Genomic DNA, 18,104 nt, shown 5'->3' on the forward strand with positions numbered 1-18,104 from the left:
GCCTGTCAGAATGACTGAACGATACCACCAAATACTGGCGAGGATATGGTAAAACTGGATTGCTCAATTATTGCTGGTGGAGCAATGGTACAGACATATAATACCTACATGCAACTCATGTATAACTCAGCAATTGAACTACTGAACATTAATCTCTGTGTTAGACTTTTTGTCACTGTGACAAACAACTTAAGGGAGGAGGGATTTATTTTGGTTCATGGTTTCAGAGCTTCAAGTCCACAGTCCTCAGCTCTATTGATTGTCAGGCAGAATATCACAACAGAGGGAGCAGATGGCAGAGGCTACGCAACTCATGGTGGACAGGAAGCAGAGAAATAGTGGGTGGGGAGAATTAACACAACCCCCAAGGACACGCCCCCATTGACCGCAGTGCCCTCCAGCTAGGTGCCACCTCCTAAACTTTCCAGAACCCAAAATACCATTACCAACTAAGGACGCAGTGTTCAACAAATGAGCCTGTGAAGGACATTTCATATTCAAATCATAATTATCCCAGACAAATGAAGATTTACACTCACACAAATACCTGCACACAGATGTTTATAGCAATTTTATTTGTAATAGCTAAAAAACTGGAAATGGGCTGTGGGTATAGCTCAGTGGAAAAGCGTGTGCTTAGCATACTTGAAGCCCTGGGTTTGATTACTAGTATACCCCCTCAAAAACAAAAGTCAACTGCAAATGGCCCAGATTTCTTTTAATAGGTGAACAGTTAACTAAATTGTGGTACATCCGCATCACAGAATAGTATTCAGCAATGGAGAGGAACAAGGTATTGATATACACAACAATTTGGATGAGTCTCCAGAGAATTATTTTCAGTGAAAAAAAACTCTTCCCTGGGGGACATGGTGGCCCATGACTGGGTGAAGGATAGCTCGGGCTGGAAGATTATGAGTTCAAGGCTAGCCTGGGCTGCACAGTGAGACACTGGCTCAACACACACATACACACACACACTCCAATCCCCAAAGGTTACATCATATAATGTTATGGAAATGACAAAACTACAGAACTGGAGAACAGATTAGTGGTTTCCAGGTGTCAGCAATGGGGGCAGGGGGAGGAAGGAAGTGCATATTGTTATAAATGGGCAACAAAAGGAATTAGAGTTGTGATGGAATGTTCTGCATCTTGAATATATCTATACCAATATCTTGGTTTTGGTATTGTACTATGTTTTAGCAAGAAGTTACCATTGGGAGTACTTGGGTATGACTGCGTAGGATCTCTCTGTACCATTTCTGACAACTAGTATGAATGTACAATATCTCAAAATTTTTAACAAAAATCTAATTCAGAAATAAACACAGAATATAGAATTCAATTAATGGGGAAAGGGGAAGAAAATCTACTTGCATTAATCGCATATCTCATTGTAAACACCATTCCCAAAAAATTAACACAACTACTGATATAACATTCTTAGTACATATGGTTGATCTATGACTCCACTGGAGTATTTGATCAGTATAAAATTTTTTTTCTGTTTAATTGCAAACTAAAAAGGAGCTGACAAAAAGAATTATTTCAGGCTTCAATCAATACTTAATGGTTTAGATATCTGTTACTAGAAAATTTTTTCGCTTGCTTAAGTGACACTTCTCTCCAGATATTCCTGTGGGTCATTCCTTGACCTTCTTCATGTTTTGCCTGAAGTATCTCTCAGTGAAGTGATAATGCCCTTCTTCCACTCCATATATAAATATATATATATATATATATATATTTAATTCTGCTTTAATTTTCTGCACACAACATTAGCATCAAATATACTAAATATCTTTGTTTGATATGAAATATCTCCCCAGTGGCTTGTGTGGTGAAGACTTAGTTCCCAGCTGGTGGATCCAATCATTTTGATGTGATTGGACCATGAGGACTCTGATCTAATCACCGGATTAAAGCACCGAGGGATTGACAAATTGACAGCATTATTGGGAAGTGATGGGAACTTTTGGAAGTGAGGCTTAGTTGGAAGAAGCAGGTCACTTGGGCTTGTGTCCTTTAGGGCTGTATATTATCCTAGTCTTCTGTGTTTTTCTTTTTCTTTGCTTCCAGCCACCATAAGGTATGCAGCCTCCTCTACTACACACTCCTACCACCATGATAATCTGCCTCACTTTAGGCCCAAAGCAACGGAGTCACCAACCTTGGTCTGAATCCTCTGAAACCATGAGCCAAAATAAACCTTTCCTGCTTTGTTTCTCTCACTATTTGTCACAGCAATGAAGTCTAGCATACTATGTAAGGTTTTTTTTTCTATTTCTTTATTTCATTCACAGCTAAAATCCCCAATGCCAAAATATTACCTGACATATGTAATGTTTTCAATAAACAGTGAATGTTTTTCTTGGTGAAGAATAATACAAGCCAGGTGCCGGTGACTCACGCCTGTAACCCTAGCTACTTGGGAGGCTGAGATGGGAAGAATCACGGTTTGAAGCCAGTCTGGACAAATAGTTCCTGAGATCCCATTTCTAAAATAACCAGAGCAAAATGGACTTCAGGTGTGACACAAGTGGTACAGCACCTGCTTTGTAAGCATGAAGTCCTGAGTTCAAACCCCAGTGCCACCAAAAAAGAAAGAAAGAATGACACAGAGACTGGGTGTGGTGGCACATGCCTGTGCCCTGAGCACTTGGGAAGCTGAAGCAAGAAGACTATGAGTCTGTAACCAGCCTGGGCTACATAGTAAGAAACCCTGTCTCAAAAAAGAAAAAAGTGATACAGCAGAAAGACTGACTATATGAGCATGATAAAACCCAGTTTAGAAGAAATCAGCAGTGACAAAATCTTATCATGTATTTTCAGTGTATTGAAATTCTAGTTTTTGCAATGCCTTGGATACACTACCATACAGGAAATGTTTTAAGATCAGTGTTAGCACATCAGTACTCTGAATTAAAGAGATGACCTAGAAAAACAGTTTAGCACTCAGTGCACAGCTATTGCTAACGCATTTCCATTAGCTAAGGAAGAGCTGCCTGACCCAAGGAGCTTTATTATAGGTGATACTGAGTTTCAGTGAGTTTTAATGACATGACATGGCACCTGCCATTTTGCTACTATCTGAAAGAAAACACAAGTTAGTAGAAACTGATTCAGGGAGGAAGAGGCATTGCTACTAAATAATGCTGAATCCTGGATATAATATTTAAATGTATAGAGAAAATAGTGTTGGATAAGGCCCAGTACTAAAATCTGGGTCTCCAGTGAAAAAGACCTGCTCCTCCACCAATGATTTCGACCACTGTGTGCTGGGGCAGTCAAAATCAGATCTCAGTTGCCTCATCTGTAAAATCAGTGCCTGAACTTGACTGTGACTTCATCAAATGGTAGCACATTGTTTCATTTATCTTAGTGTGCCAGGCACATTGCAGACAATTAACAAAGATTGTTAAAGGAATTAAGTAATTATATAGGAAGTTCTAAATGGGTCTCCAGGAAGTGGTACTGACCCCCAGACTTCCTCTCTTAGGGAAGCCTTTCCTTTCCTCAAAGACCCACAGGGTTCCCAACTGTCCATTAGGAGCAGGAATTTTTCTGTGGGTTGAATACAGAAGATAAACAGCAGAGAAGGGTTCTAGGGATCATTAGATATTTTTGCCTGATGCCACGTAGGTGGATCTGAGGGCAAGGGTGATGAAAAGATAAGCTCTCACCTGAAACTGAAGGCGATGCTTTTTACTCATCATTCTCACATTCACTCCTCAAAAGCTGAAAGATAAAGTGTCACTAGGCGCCAGTGGCTTTCGATTGTAATCCTAACTACTTGGGAGGCTTAGATCAGAAGGATTGAAGTTCCAGGCCAGCTCTAGCAAAAAAGTTCACAAGACCTCATCTCCACAGAAAAAAGCTGGGCGTGAAAAGCTGGGCGTGGTGGCGTGCACCTGTCATTGTCATCCCAGCTATGGCAGGAAACTGCCAGGCCAGCCTGAGCAAAAACCTAGACGCTATCTCCAAAATAACCACAGCAAAAGGGCTGGAAGCATAGCTCAAGCAGTGGAGCAACTGCCTGGCAAGTGTGGAGCCCTGAGTTCAAATCCCAGCACTGCCAAAAAAAGGTAAAAAGTCCCTCAGACTTACTGCCATACTTCCTAAACGTGAAACACCAAACTCTTCTGAAAATGTGAAGTTTTAGAATCTTATTTACTTTCCATTATGTCATGTCCTTCATAGTTTTTGAATTTTGTTCTATGTGAATATATTTCACATTTCAAAAATAAATACATAAGATATGCTCAGTAATTCTTCAGGTTGGCTGTAATCATTGTGCTTCCAAGAATCTACCTGTACTTCTGCATTCCTTAACTCTGCTGACCTTTGCTCTTCAGTGCCCAACAAATGTGATCAAATGAAAATGTGTTTCACAGAATTTTGTAAACAGCTACTACACAGTAAATTTTAGAAAAGCTGATTCTACAACTTTTATAGAGTTTGCATTATTTCCTTTCTTTTTTTTTTTTTTTTGGTGGTACTGGGGTTTGAACTCAGGCACTGCTACGCAGGCACTCTACCACTTGAACCACTCCACCAGTTAGACTTTGCATTATTCACATAAAAATACCTAAGGAAAAATTTATTGGGAACAAGTTAATGATAATAAGCCGGTAGGCATCAGAAATAAGAAAAAAATATCTAAACTATGGAAAAGTCAGTAGTGCTCAGAGTCAATGCAAGCAAGGATTTACATTAAGTACAGAGAAGCAATAAATGAAATGTCACCTGGTAAGTAACACCTCTAATTCGGTTGATACTTGTCCTTAAACATTTAGTAATGACACATCTCAGTAGTCCTAATAGTCAAATGTAGAAAAAAATCCAAATATCCATCAATGAATAAATAAGTAAAATGTGATATATACATACATATAATCAAATATTGTTTGATCATAAAAAGGGATGAAATACCAATACCTGCTACAGTGTGAGCGAACCTTGAAACCATTATGCTAAGTGAAAGAAGTCAGATGAAAGACCACATACCATATGATTTAATGCATATAAAAGTCCAGAATAGGAAAATCTACGGAGATGGAGAAAGTGGATTAGTGGTTGCTGAGGGGTGGGAAGCTGGAGAAGGGAATAGCTAACAAGTTACAGGGTTTCTTTCTGAGCTGATGAAAATGTTTGGAAATTCACTGTAGTGATATTGCACACATCTGGGAATACACTAAAATGTACTGAACTGTGCACTTTAAATAGATGGTATGTGAAAGTATTAATATATCCCAATTTCCTCTGATTCTAAAGTTAAGCAGTTTTTACAATGAAAGTGTCATAATAACATCCACTCTTAACTATTCATTTAACATTGCTAAAAAGTAAAGAATACCGAGAAAGCCATTTGGTTAGTATTCTCACAGGCATTGGGCATAATTCAGAACTCGCAGACTCGGTGATTAGTTTTTCTCAATTTAATCTTTTCTATCCTTGGTTTTTGGCTTTAAGGATTGGATCCAAGTCCTCACGCATGTAAGCGCAAACTGTACAGCTGAACTATAATCCCCAGTCCTCAATTTAATCTTCATCAGCAAGAATAATTCATGGCAGTTCATTTTTCACTCTTTCGAATAAATACAATTGGCCCTCCATGGCCACGAACTCCACATGGATTCAACCAACAAGGTGGTTCAACCAGCAATGGATAGAAAATATTCAGAAAAGAAACTAGGGCTGTACTGAATCGGTACAGATTTTTTTGTCACTATTCCTGAACCAATACAGTATAACAATTATTTACATAGGTTTTGTATTGTAGTAGGTACTAAGTAATCTAAAGATGATTTAAAGTATATGAACTAGGGCTGGGAGTGTAACTCAGTGATACAGCATGCGTTTAGCATGCACAAGACCCTGGGCTCAATCCCCAGCCCCACAAAAAAAAAGTATATGGAAGGATATGAGTAGGTTATATGCAAATGCCACCCCATTTTCTATAAGGAACTTGAGCATCTGTGACTTTTTGTAACCCAGAGAATTTCTGGATCCAATTCCTTGTGGATATGAAGGGATGACTGTGTATGTCCTAGGTAACTAGGAGAATGGTTTACTCTGGGTTGCCCTCCTTTATCCCTGGTAGTCCAGCTCTTTCTCATGGTATATGGCAGGAGTTTGTTACTGCCCTTGAAAAAAATCATAGACAACAGACCCAGTACCTTGCTTTGATCCCCTCTCACTAGATAAAACCATTGTCAGATTTGAAATCCCAGGCTTTACTGCCCAATTTAATGTCTGTGACAATCGTGAAGTTCACGACAGGAAATTAAGGCATCATCTATTCCTGTAGTTTCTTGCTATTATCCATGTCTCAGATAAAACTTAAAGAGAATGCTGGACTACAGAAAATGCAAGTGACGGCAAATAGATTAGTTTTTAGGACTTCTGCACGCATGGGTATTTCCACAGCTGCAGAACCAACTACTACAGAAGTACATGCTGTGCACAGCATCTACAATTTAGTAAAGCTGGAAAGAATTTTATTTTTGTGAAAACTAAATGGGGTGTGGCTCATTTTCTTGCCAAAGGGCTATTTTATTCCAAGACACTGGTGTCTGCTGACCTTCATTTATAGGCTGAGCAATGTTCTATTTAAGTAAAATTAACTCATAGTGGGCTCTTTTTTTAGGATACAATAATTATTGCAAAGAAATAACAATGTTTAAATGTGATTTGTTCTTAGTTTAGATTTGATTATATTGGGTTGTAAGTGAATGTCTTTGTCCACACAAGATTTAAGTTTAGAAATTATTGCTGGGCGCCCATGGCTCACACCTGCAATCCTAGTTACTCAGAAGGCAGAGATCAGGAGGATCTAAGTTTGAGGCCAATCCACGCAAATAATTCATGAGACCCTATCTCAAAAGTACCCAACACAGACACACACAAAAAGAAAAGAGCTGGTGGAGTGGCTCAAGTGGTAGAGTGCCTGCCTAACAAGCATGAGGCCCTGACTTCAAACCCCAGTGCCACAATAACAAAAAAATTATTTTATGTTAAGAAAAAAAGGCCACATTTAAATTCATTTGATCCATTTAAGAGTATTTTTAGATTTCATAAGAACCCATATTACTTTTGTGTCTTTCTCCTCTACTTAATTGCAGGAGTATTTTATCCATCTTTGTAACCCTAGTACCTAACAGTCATCATTAAAATTTTTTAAAGTTTTGTGAGTTGAATGAATGATGAAACCATTTTCAAATAGACTCAGGTATTCTCCATGTTACCACCTTGTTTAGTATTACTTAATGTGCAGTTAATACTATCTCAAGATATACTTGAGAACTTTGGGCACATTTTAAAATTTTCTTAAGTTTTCTATCTATTTGTTGATGGCCTATAAGCCTTCTTTTATATACTACATGTTTCAAGGTACTCAACCGGACATACCAATCTTCCCTTTGACCTTCGAATCTCTACTTAGGTGCTGCCAGCACCTATAAATACCCTATTTGCTTTTTCTCTGAAGGCCAACTAGACCTAATACTTTGGCTTATGATAAGATGCCAAATGCGTGGATTGGCTTGTATTTTTGAACATGTAAATCTGTCGATATAACTTTTTGCTATTTACGCTTAATGACGATATGGCTGTATTTGCTTTTTAATTATTATGGGATAAAATATAAAATTTTAATTATTCATTTAAGTCAGAGACCCCAAAACTGCTTAAAATATTTGTTGAATGTGTCAATATCCTTCATCATTTCCTGGTTTTTGCTTTTAAGAACTTCCACTAGAGGAAACAATGGGAATGATAAATTTAAGATTAATATGGTTTGGACTCACCCATTTCCAAATGTTACATGTCATATTGAAAAGATATTGACTTAATTTATAACCCTCTGCCTTCCCTGGCACTGTAAGTTTTAGCTAATTTATTTTCTGTATGCTCCTACTGTTTTCAAAAACAAATGATCTACCATTCACATTTCTACAATTTCTGTTATCTTGGAAACACTGAAAAACTTGAAGGTCCTCCACCCTGCTTGCAAATCAGGCATCAACACTATTACCTTTCATCCCCTTTAAGCTATATTTGTTAGTGGCAACGAGTTTATAATGGTGTCTGTAACTTATTAAGAGTCATGTTTCCAATTTTCCTTTGAAGGCGGGTTCTTTAGACTGTTCAATGGCATAGCCTCCCAAAAGGATGAATTAAATGACAAACAGGTTTCTGAGCTAAGCAAAGAACATTGTTAAAATCCTCTACAGTTGAAAAGCAATACAAAGCAGTATTTTCACAATGCCATCACATAAAACAAAAAAGAAACTATCTTCTTTACCTTGACACTTAAGGAAAAAAGGGTTCAAATTAGAGGAAAATTAACAGGTAGAGATATCTGATAAGGATCACCAAAGACATTAATGGACCTGTGAATGAAAATACCGTAAATGGAAACATTTGTTGATCATGTACTACCCTGTTAGTTGCTTTATAAATGCTCTCATGCAATTCCTAGAACAACACTGAAAAGTAAGTGATACTATCCCTCATTTCATAGATGAGAAAGTTGAGCTTTAGGCGAAGGAGGAGTCAAGGAGACCCAAACTCACATGGAACTGATTTGTAACAGAAACCATTTCCTAAGTCACAGTGAGAAATATAGTTGCCAAACAGGTGATTCTCATGGATTGTTCATCACATTCTCATCTCAGAAGGGAAACTGGAAGCTATAGGAAAAGAAGGTAGATGGAGATAGGGGATATTTTAATGTTTATCAAAAGTTATTTGCCTGTCAGTACTTAATAACTGTGATAGATCACTGGGGACCATCCCTTGGACTACATGTTGGAACTGTTAAACTATGCCACAGTGTTACTTTATATAAACTCCATAAAAATCACCTTTTGGTCACCTTTTTATAGGCAGATTTCTTTATCAGAATACACGAGATAGCTTATTTCCATCAGTAAGCTCTTAAATCAGCTAGAGAGCTATTTTTTTTCCTGAGAAAGCTGTCTTAGATTTGGAGTTTCCTTCTTCATCAAAAGAAAGATTCTTTCTTTGAAAAAGCAAAGAAAGGAATAGAAAGGAAAAGAAGAGAAGAGAGAAAAGAAGGAAAGAAAAGAAACTTCCTGGATACCACAGATGTTGAAAATGGCAACACTACTGCAAGCTCATACTTTATGATAAAATCTATTCTAGGAAACACAGCTTGTACTTGATCCCCCCTGAGAAGGAAAAAAAGAAAAAAAAAAAGAAGGCAATGTGTTGTTGGACCAGACAAAACTTTCATGTCACTTCTGGGTCATAATTGAATGGTCACACCAATAGGGTCTTAGGTGATGCTGGTGAACTAGGGGAAGGAGAAAACACCAGGGGAGGGTCTATGAAGTGGCATGGGGCTAAGCTGAGGGTGAGATAGGCAGTGTACACGGAGTCATCCAAATATACAACATATTTGTTAAGTCACATGGTTGTGATTTGGAGAAATCACAACTCGAAACAAAGTAAATGCAAACATCAGGATTTTTACCACTATTGGTCCTCTAGTTATATTATTTCAGCAGTCTGAATACAATATGAATGAAATATAAAGCTTTGACTTTAACTCAAAGCTTATTGAATGATATCAAAGTAATTTACAAGACCAATATCCTGAAAGAAGAGTGCCTATCAACAGTCATTCAATAAAATCCAGGATAAAAAGTTTTTTTAAGATACTTTTTATGGACAAAGTTTTTTCCATACTTGAGCTGAATTTTATAGCAACTTCAATGTTTAAATTTCAGAGACTATCAAAGGAACTCATCTTTATGACAATCTTTGCAATTTCTAAGAAATAATCATAGAGGTGCAAAATTTCACCCAAGGATGATCACTAAAGCATTATTAATAAGATTTAGAAACAACTTTTATGTTAACAACCAAATTAGTGAAATAAATTATGAAATATTCACTATATAGTATACCAAATGGTCATTTTATTTTCAAAAATAATTAATTACCAGAAAACACGTTTGCAGTGTAGTAAGTGAAAGCAGGGGTTAGTATGCACCACATAGTGGCTTCTAACCCCAGGACCTGAAAATAAAAATAAATTAATTAAATATTGTAGCTAGGCACGGATGGCTCATGCCTATAATCCTAGCTACTCAGTAGGCAGAGATCAGGAGGATTAAGCCAGTCAGGACAACTAAAGCAAGACCCCCATCTGCAAAACACCTAAGAAAAAAAAGGGCTGGCAGAGTTGCTCAAATGGCAGAGCATCTGCCTAGCAAGTGTGAGACCCTGAGTTCAAACTGCAGTACGACAAAAAAATTACATATTATATACTGCTCTGGGGGTCAAACTCACTGTGTGGCATCTGAGTTCCAACCTTCAATTTTTAAAAATAACTCTCTCCATGTGAAACAGATAAGAAATATCATCAAGTAGTACAATTATGAGTATCTTTATTTTCTTTTTTACAAATCCTCTTATATTTTCTCTAATTTTTGCAATGGTCTTATATTTTTATTTTTTAATTCAAGGCAAAGTGATTAAAAACATCTTAAGTATGTACTACTTAAGATGCCTTCCTAACAGACTAACAATTCATACATACTTAGTATTATAGCAATGAGATGTGCCCTACGAACAATTTCATATCATTTTAACCTTTGGGCAAACACTTTGTAGCTTGTAACAGTAATTCTCCCAGATCTGGAATATCAACCTGAAAATATCAAAAAGAACAATAAATGCCCTCAAACGGGAACATACAAGCAAGTTAAGAAATACAAAACAGAAGCTTAAAAATAACATTTGGCTAGGGGTGTAGCTCAGTGGCAGAGCACGTGCTTAGCACGCATGAGGGGTTCAATAGCCAGCACCAAAAATTGCACTGGTATATGAAAGACAGTGTATCATCCAATGTCAATCACAGAATGTTAATCTGAGTGCAACAGTATATATTTAGAACATATAATATAGTACACATTATGAATATTCAAAGTTATTATACTTCCTTAGCATTTATTTATAGAAAGTAAAAACTATATATCATAGTTTAAGAGAATCAAAGTTCTACTTTCAATGAATGGATTACAAGATTACAAAAGATGTCTTCTTTTCTTATTTTTTGGCAGTACTGGGGTTTGAATCCAGGGTCACACACTTGCTAAGCAGGCTCTCTACCACTTGAGCCACTCTGCCAGCCCTAATTTGCATTGGGTTTTTTTTGAGATAGACTCTCAAACTATTTGCTGGAGTTGGCTTCAAACTGCGATCCTCCTGACCTCTGCCTGCCAACTAAGTAGCTAGGATTACAGACTTGAGCCTTGGGTGCCCACCTTCTACCGAATCTTTTAAACTAGAGATGGCAGAAATAAGAGGTCAGACTTTACAAATGACAATCATTTCTAGAAGCAAAAAAGAAGCCACTCTCCAGAACTACTCCTATGATACTTGGTTATTTTCAAAAGTCATCTAACTCAGGGTTTTCTATTTATTTAATTTTAATTACATTATATCATTTGACAAATGATGTTTTAACAAATGTTATCAAATATCATTTTAACTACCAATAAAAAGCATAATAATTCAAAGAAAATCACCATGGAGTCATCATATAATTGGCAGGGTAAGAATAAATATTGCAAATTTGTTCCAAGTTAAGAATAAAGGTTGGAAATTAACTCAAAAGTTATCTAGTCCAACATGCTTATTTTTCAGAAGAAAATATACATTAACTTGATGGCATATCATTTAAGTATAGATTATCTCCTGCTTAGTGCTTTTCCATACCTAAGTCTCTTCCTTCTTCAGAGCACAAATAAGTGAAGCACTTGTTTGTTCATGAGCCATTTTACAGAAAACCTTCTGTTATGAGCAATTATAAAAGTAAGAATGAAGTATGATAAGCCAATGGATTCTGTAATGATTACCAATGAAGACCAAAATATTGCTCAGTAGTTAAGACAGGGCAGGGAGTGGGGAAACGACTACATTAATGGCTTTAACAGGCTACTTTACACAATATTTGAGGAAAGAAATATAAGTAGTACATGTAGGTTTTATTCTCTTGTTACCTCTTATTTTTCATTACATTATGTCTGGCTTTCTTTCACTTTTGCTTGTAAAGTTAGATTGTTGGAGAACATTTACAGACAAGTAAATATGTGGCAAGACTTAAATGAGGAGAACTTCCTTTTCTGCAAACCCTTCTCCTTCTCTCTCTCCCCTCTCCCCTACCCCTCTTCCCTCTCCCTGTTTCTCTTTTGTGTTCTGATCTGGGGATGGAACCCAGGGCCTCCTGCATGCTAGGCAAGGGCTCTACCAATGAGCTATACCCCCAGCCCTCTGAAAACTCTTGTTAACGCCTTAGGGTAGCTATGATATACTGCTATAGTATGTTGAATTTATATATCACCTGTCTGCTGAAGAGCCAAGGCTTCACATAGCTCACTTATCCTTTCAGCATGCCTGTGAAATGCGTAGATTGGAAACAGATGGCTTAAAAACAAAGCAAACTCCAGATATGACCACAGAGAACATCAGTGATTTACTGAAAAATCACCCATCTGTCCAGACTGTGGAGGACTAAAAAACCCCAGATTCCATGCCCCAATGCCTTTTCCAATAAACAACACTGCCTCCTTATCATCAAATATATGTCTAAGCTTTTAAGAAAATTCAAGCTTTTTCATATTATAAAATCTGTAAGTTTAATACCTCAAAGATGCTTGTGAAGGAATGACATAAAAGGTACATCTGTATTTTACAGAACCAATATTAGTCATGGAAGAAAGCACGGGGGGGGTAGGAGTGACAGGGGGGATATGTCACCTTCCTGAATAGTCACCAATTTGTCCACAAGGCATTTAACTTGTTTCAATACAGTTTCATCAAAATTTGCAAAATCAGGGACCATGAGTGTAGCTCAGTGGTACAGCGCCTGCTTAGTACGTGTGAGTGTTCCATCCCCAAAGGAAAAAAATGGTAAAACTAATAAATATACCTGAGAGCACCCAGATTATAAATTGTTTTTTTCTTTTTGGCAGTACTGGGATTGAACTCGGGGCTTCCTGCTTGCTAGGCTAGACCAGGGCTCTACTGCTTGAGCCTTGCCCCCCAAATTAGAAGTATTTTAAAAAGGACATTCCAACCAACTAAAATCCTTGTGCCATTCCTCATTTTATAAGTGAGAAAATGTTTGGTGTCTGGCACATGTATATTTTCAATGTTAATTGTCAATATAATTTTAGGTGACTTTCTCAAGGTTAAGCTATGTGTCAGTGGCTGAGTAGTATATAGACTCTAGTTCCTCTGAGGCCATGTCTAACATACTCTCTCCTTTGCATCTTCATTTTCATGTAACAGCAATGTTTCTTCATGCTTAAAACACTTTAGACTCAACTACTTATTTCTTTTTTTTGTTTTTATTTTTTAATTTTTATTTTATTCATATGTGCATACAATGTTTGGGTCATTTCTCCCCCCTTCCCCCTGCCCCTTCCCTCTCCCCCTCTACCCCCTCGCTACCTGGCAGAAACTATTTTGCCCTTATCTCTAATTTTGTTGAAGAGAGAGTATAAGCAATAATAGGAAGGAACAAGGGTTTTTGCTAGTTGAGATAAGGATAGCCATACAGGGAGTTGACTCGCATTGATTTCTTGTGCATGTGTGTTACCTTCTAGGTTAATTCTTTTTGATCTAACCTTTTCTCTAGTTCCTGGTCCCCTTCTCCTATTGGCCTCAGTTGCTTTAAAGTATCTGCTTTAGTTTCTCTGCGTTGAGGGCAACAAATGTTATCTAGTTTTTTAGGTGTCTTACCTATTCTCATACCTCCCTTGTGTGCTCTCGCTTTATCATGTGATCAGAGTTCAGTCCCCTTGTTGTGTTTGCCCTTGATGTAATGTCCGCATATGAGGGAGAACATACGATTTTTGGTCTTTTGGACCAGGCTACCCTCACTCAGAATGATGTTCTCCAATTCCATCCATTTACCAGCAAATGATAACATTTCGTTCTTCTTCATGGCTGCATAAAATTCCATTGTGTATAAATACCACATTTTCTTAATCCATTCGTCAGTGGTGGGGCATCTCAGCTGTTTCCATAACTTGGCTATTGTGAATAGTGCCGCAATAAACATGGGTGTGCAGGTGCCTCTGGAGTAACCTGTGTCACAGTCTTTTGGGTATATCCTCAAGAGTGGTATTGCTGGATCAAATGGTAGATCAATGTCTAGCTTTTTAAGTAGCCTCCAAATTTTTTTCCAGAGTGGTTGTACTAGTTTACATTCCCACCACACTGTAAGAGGGTTCCTTTTCCCCTGCATCCTTGCCAACACCTGTTGTTAGTGGTGTTGCTAATGATGGCTATTCTAACAGGGGTGAGGTGGAATCTTAGTGTGGTTTTAATTTGTATTTCCTTTATTGCCAGAGATTCACCTACTCCTTTCAAGTGCTAAGAATATGGCAAAATTCAATACTATGAAATTTACTGTGAATATTTTGAAACCCAAGAATGATGAGAATGTCTCCTAAAACTGATTGACGGTTTCCATATCTTTACTCAAAGCTCTCATAACCAAAAATAGCCAGTTATTACCATTAGCATCTAAAAAAGCGTACCACATACTAATGCATTCAAAAAGCTCTTGAAACCTCCAACACACTGAGCATACATTCTATGGCATATCTATCCCTCTCTAGAACAATTATACAGACTCAAAACATGACCCAGCTGTGTTCTTCTAACCTTACTCTTTACATCTTCAGATTACATTCTTCCCATGCTTTTCGCCAAAAGACATTGTCCTATGATCAAGTGCAAAATGATTCTAAAAGCAGATACCCAAATTGTCCTGTATTGATTGAAGTTCAATTTCAAATTTCATTTTATACTAGCTACTTTTAGAATCTGTGCCAAACAGCAAAAGCAAGAAATGGTTTGATATATCCATTCTACCTAGATTATGTTAGATAAAACACAAAAGCAAATTCATGCCTTTATCATACATGCATGCAGAATATCATGCCAGTAAACTTTGTAGAAAGCCAAGTAGAAATAATACCTAACACAGAACGTGGAATAAAGATAAGTGAACTTGCTTCTTTTTCCCTGTCAGTTCCACCAAACAGAATCACTTCAGAGCTCAAACACCAAGGCCAAGCTGCCCTTTTCTTCTTAGTAACAGTCACACTCCTTGCTTAGGAGCAAAATTTCATTGGGTTTCTGATAAGGCCCTGGACACTGACATTCTGCCAGTATAAATAGTCATGGTCAAGTCTAATGTGTGTGTAACCATTTGTAACCATTTGTGAGTGAGACTTAATCTCACTCAAAATACTACTCAGTAGTTATAATGAATCCTTCTACCCCAAATGCCATAAGCTTAGTCATTTTTAGCAATTAGAATCTACAAGCATCTTTGAGACTGAACACTTTGGACTTCAATGTTGATCGTCTGTATTACATCAAGGCAGAGCATAATTTATTTAGCTCCCCACCCCAGGTACAGAAAGGACTGGATATCTGGCTAGAAATTAGAATCTTAAAAATTAAGAATCACACCCACAACCCCCTACTTTTAATAAAATTTTGGTTTAGTTAGATAATTACCACTAAAAAATGAAGTCAGCAATAGTGAGGGTGATTTTAAATGGATGGGCACCCCAAACAATGAAATACTGTGGGCTAGAACCTAGTGATGATTTTGTTTGACATGATTTCATAACACTTAAAAAAGAATTTAGCTCTCTACTACTGTAACCCAGTTGGATAGTAGTAGCCTGCTTTTTTTTTTAGGTTAAATATTTATTAGAAGTTCAATCTAAAAGTATATTGTCACCTCACTTCCACTAGAGGGGTCTATCTACTAGTGTAGTTAACTCCAGCAGTTCTGGTGCAGTTTAAATCCATTCCTAGCTAACCTGTGCCACAAGACTGGTCTGGGGTCAGAACTATGCACTTTAAAGTAGTTCTAGTTTTCAGACTCAGAAACCTATACCCAGCAAGAAAATGGAGTGCTAGAGCCATTCAGAAGTTTCTGCAGAAAACAGAAAGGGTTGGAGGGGGGGTTTCAAAGTCCAAATGTCTTAAATATTCCCAGTTTCATTTCTATAGCTTTTGCCCTAAATGTTTTCAAGAATAAATATGTATCAAACTGGATCTATTTTGTAAGTCTTTTAAACTCCTAACCTCAGAGATTCCTCTGCCTCTTTGCATACTCTGTAATGTATCATGTAACTAGTAACACTGCCACGTTTCCCCAACAGCAAAGGCTAGGGCAATATGCGATAGTTGCTTCACCACCTCTCATTATTCCAACCAAACCAGGCAACAGAAAACCCAGCCAACTTTATTCGTTAAATTTAGTGTCAATTGTTTTTGTGCGTGATTTCTGATCCAATTAATTCCAAACCACACATAACTGATAGTTAATTTTAGTCAAGGATGTCCACCACTTTTAATTAGATGCCCAGTCTAGGGAATGGTTCAATTAAAATACAGGCCAAATCAAGGAATATGAATAACATCTTATTTTTTTAATACTAGCTTATGGGATATGGTTTCAAATCTAGTATTTAGGAATGAAATGGGACTTTAGTAGAAAATAGATACTTTTAAATAACTAAAAAAGCCATAATGAGACTGAAAGGCAACAGGGTGAGATATGTCCCAACACAAACTTACTTCAAGACTTTATTTTTTAAAACACCTCCTGTTTTTATTTTGGATATAATCGGAGGCCCAAATTCTGTTTTTGTTCCTCTTATTCAAATCCAAGTAGAATCCCCACCCCACCCCCCCTTTTTTTTTGTCCTGGTTGCTTTTGCAATACGGGCCTCAGCCATTACATTCCAGTTTTAAAGTCAAAAGACATCATGTGACCATTACCCTGGGGCATCAGAGACTTGGAGCACGTGATGCTAATAGGCATGTGTGCGACAGTGGCCACTCAGTTGGAATTCACTGTAAACTACACCTCCGGAATCAAATATAGGTTCCCAAATACACTGTGACATCCAAGTGGAGTTAGTGCTTACTGTTCAGTAGTTTTTTATTTCACCTACGTTTTCTACCTACTGTGGCCACCCGTGCTCCCTTCCTCCCTTCTTATCCCGCCTCACAGGACCGCCAAGCATAGCTTCTGACTGACCCGAAATGGAGCTCGACCTGCACCCCTGGGGATGTGCCGCTCAGGTGAAAAGCCAGAAGCCTCGCGGATGCAAATGGCAGGTGGTATTAACGCCATTCCACCTTCCCGATGGGGACTAGCTCGGGCCTGGAGCTCAGCGGGCTGGCGAGCGGGTGCAACCCGCAGCACATGAGACTGGCGGCGGCGGCAACTTTGGGACTGGCCAGAAGCCAGGGCGGGGGCGATCGGTGTCCCCGGGCTTCTCGTTAGAGTCCTTAAGTACTGCGGGCGGAGAATAAACACCGGCAAGTGCAGCTGTGCGGGGGAAGGGGCGACACCTCCCCCTCCAGCTACTCCTAGGGCTCTGTTCTTCGGGAGCCCAGAGAGGTCGCGGGCGCTGCAGCCTCGACCGCGCGCCCTCGGCTGCAGATCCCAACGCGCTAAGAAGGAAGGACACAAGTGGCGGGCGGTGGGGGACAGGACAACTGAAAGGTTCTGCCCTTCTGGCCCAGAGATGTCCTGCTACTGAAAGAAAAAAAGTGCTTACTCATAGGGAGACGCGCTGCGGTCGCGACGCTCTCGGGAAATCGCCAGGGTGGGAAGCAGGCGGAAGGTGGGCAGCCCAAGCGAGGAGACATCCCGGGGCCACCGCACCCCGGCCCCGCCTCGCCCGCTCAGAACCTCAGGGTCGCCACTAACCCGCTGGGTCACTCGGAGCGGAGCAACGGGAGCTATGGGCATCATGGGCTGCAGCTCCGGGTTTTCCAGAGTCCGGGCGGGAGGGAGGGGAATGGCAGTAGCTGGAGAAGGACGGCGGAGGGAAGTTAGGCGCCCAGTTTCCACTTCGGGGCCGCCGCCAGGGAGGGGGATCGGGACAAGAGTTGGCGACAAGGACTTCAGTCCGAGGTGGGCAACAAGTTAAGAGCAACTATAGAGAAAACACCGCCTTCTATAGTGAAGATCACCAAAAAAGTGCTTCCAGCGGTGGTAAGGAGGAACCCCTGTCACT

The 18,104-nt window shown here is 38.9% G+C and overlaps 2 protein-coding genes across 3 annotated transcripts in view; one reads left to right on the forward strand and one right to left on the reverse strand.

Moving 5' to 3' along the window:
• Window positions 1-18,104, reverse strand: part of Pls3 (plastin 3) — an 88,159-nt gene that overhangs the window by 69,697 nt on the left and 358 nt on the right. The window lies entirely within an intron of this gene.
• Window positions 17,838-18,104, forward strand: part of LOC141419429 (uncharacterized) — a 39,565-nt gene continuing 39,298 nt past the window's right edge. Inside the window, exons 1-2 of the mRNA XM_074062224.1 lie at window positions 17,838-17,864; window positions 17,896-18,082. Of these exons, the coding sequence (XP_073918325.1) occupies window positions 17,838-17,864; window positions 17,896-18,082 (214 nt within the window). The remainder of the gene's footprint in view (window positions 17,865-17,895; window positions 18,083-18,104) is intronic.

This window comes from Castor canadensis, chromosome X, assembly GCF_047511655.1.
Source record: "Castor canadensis chromosome X, mCasCan1.hap1v2, whole genome shotgun sequence".
Classification (NCBI taxonomy): domain Eukaryota; kingdom Metazoa; phylum Chordata; class Mammalia; order Rodentia; family Castoridae; genus Castor; species Castor canadensis.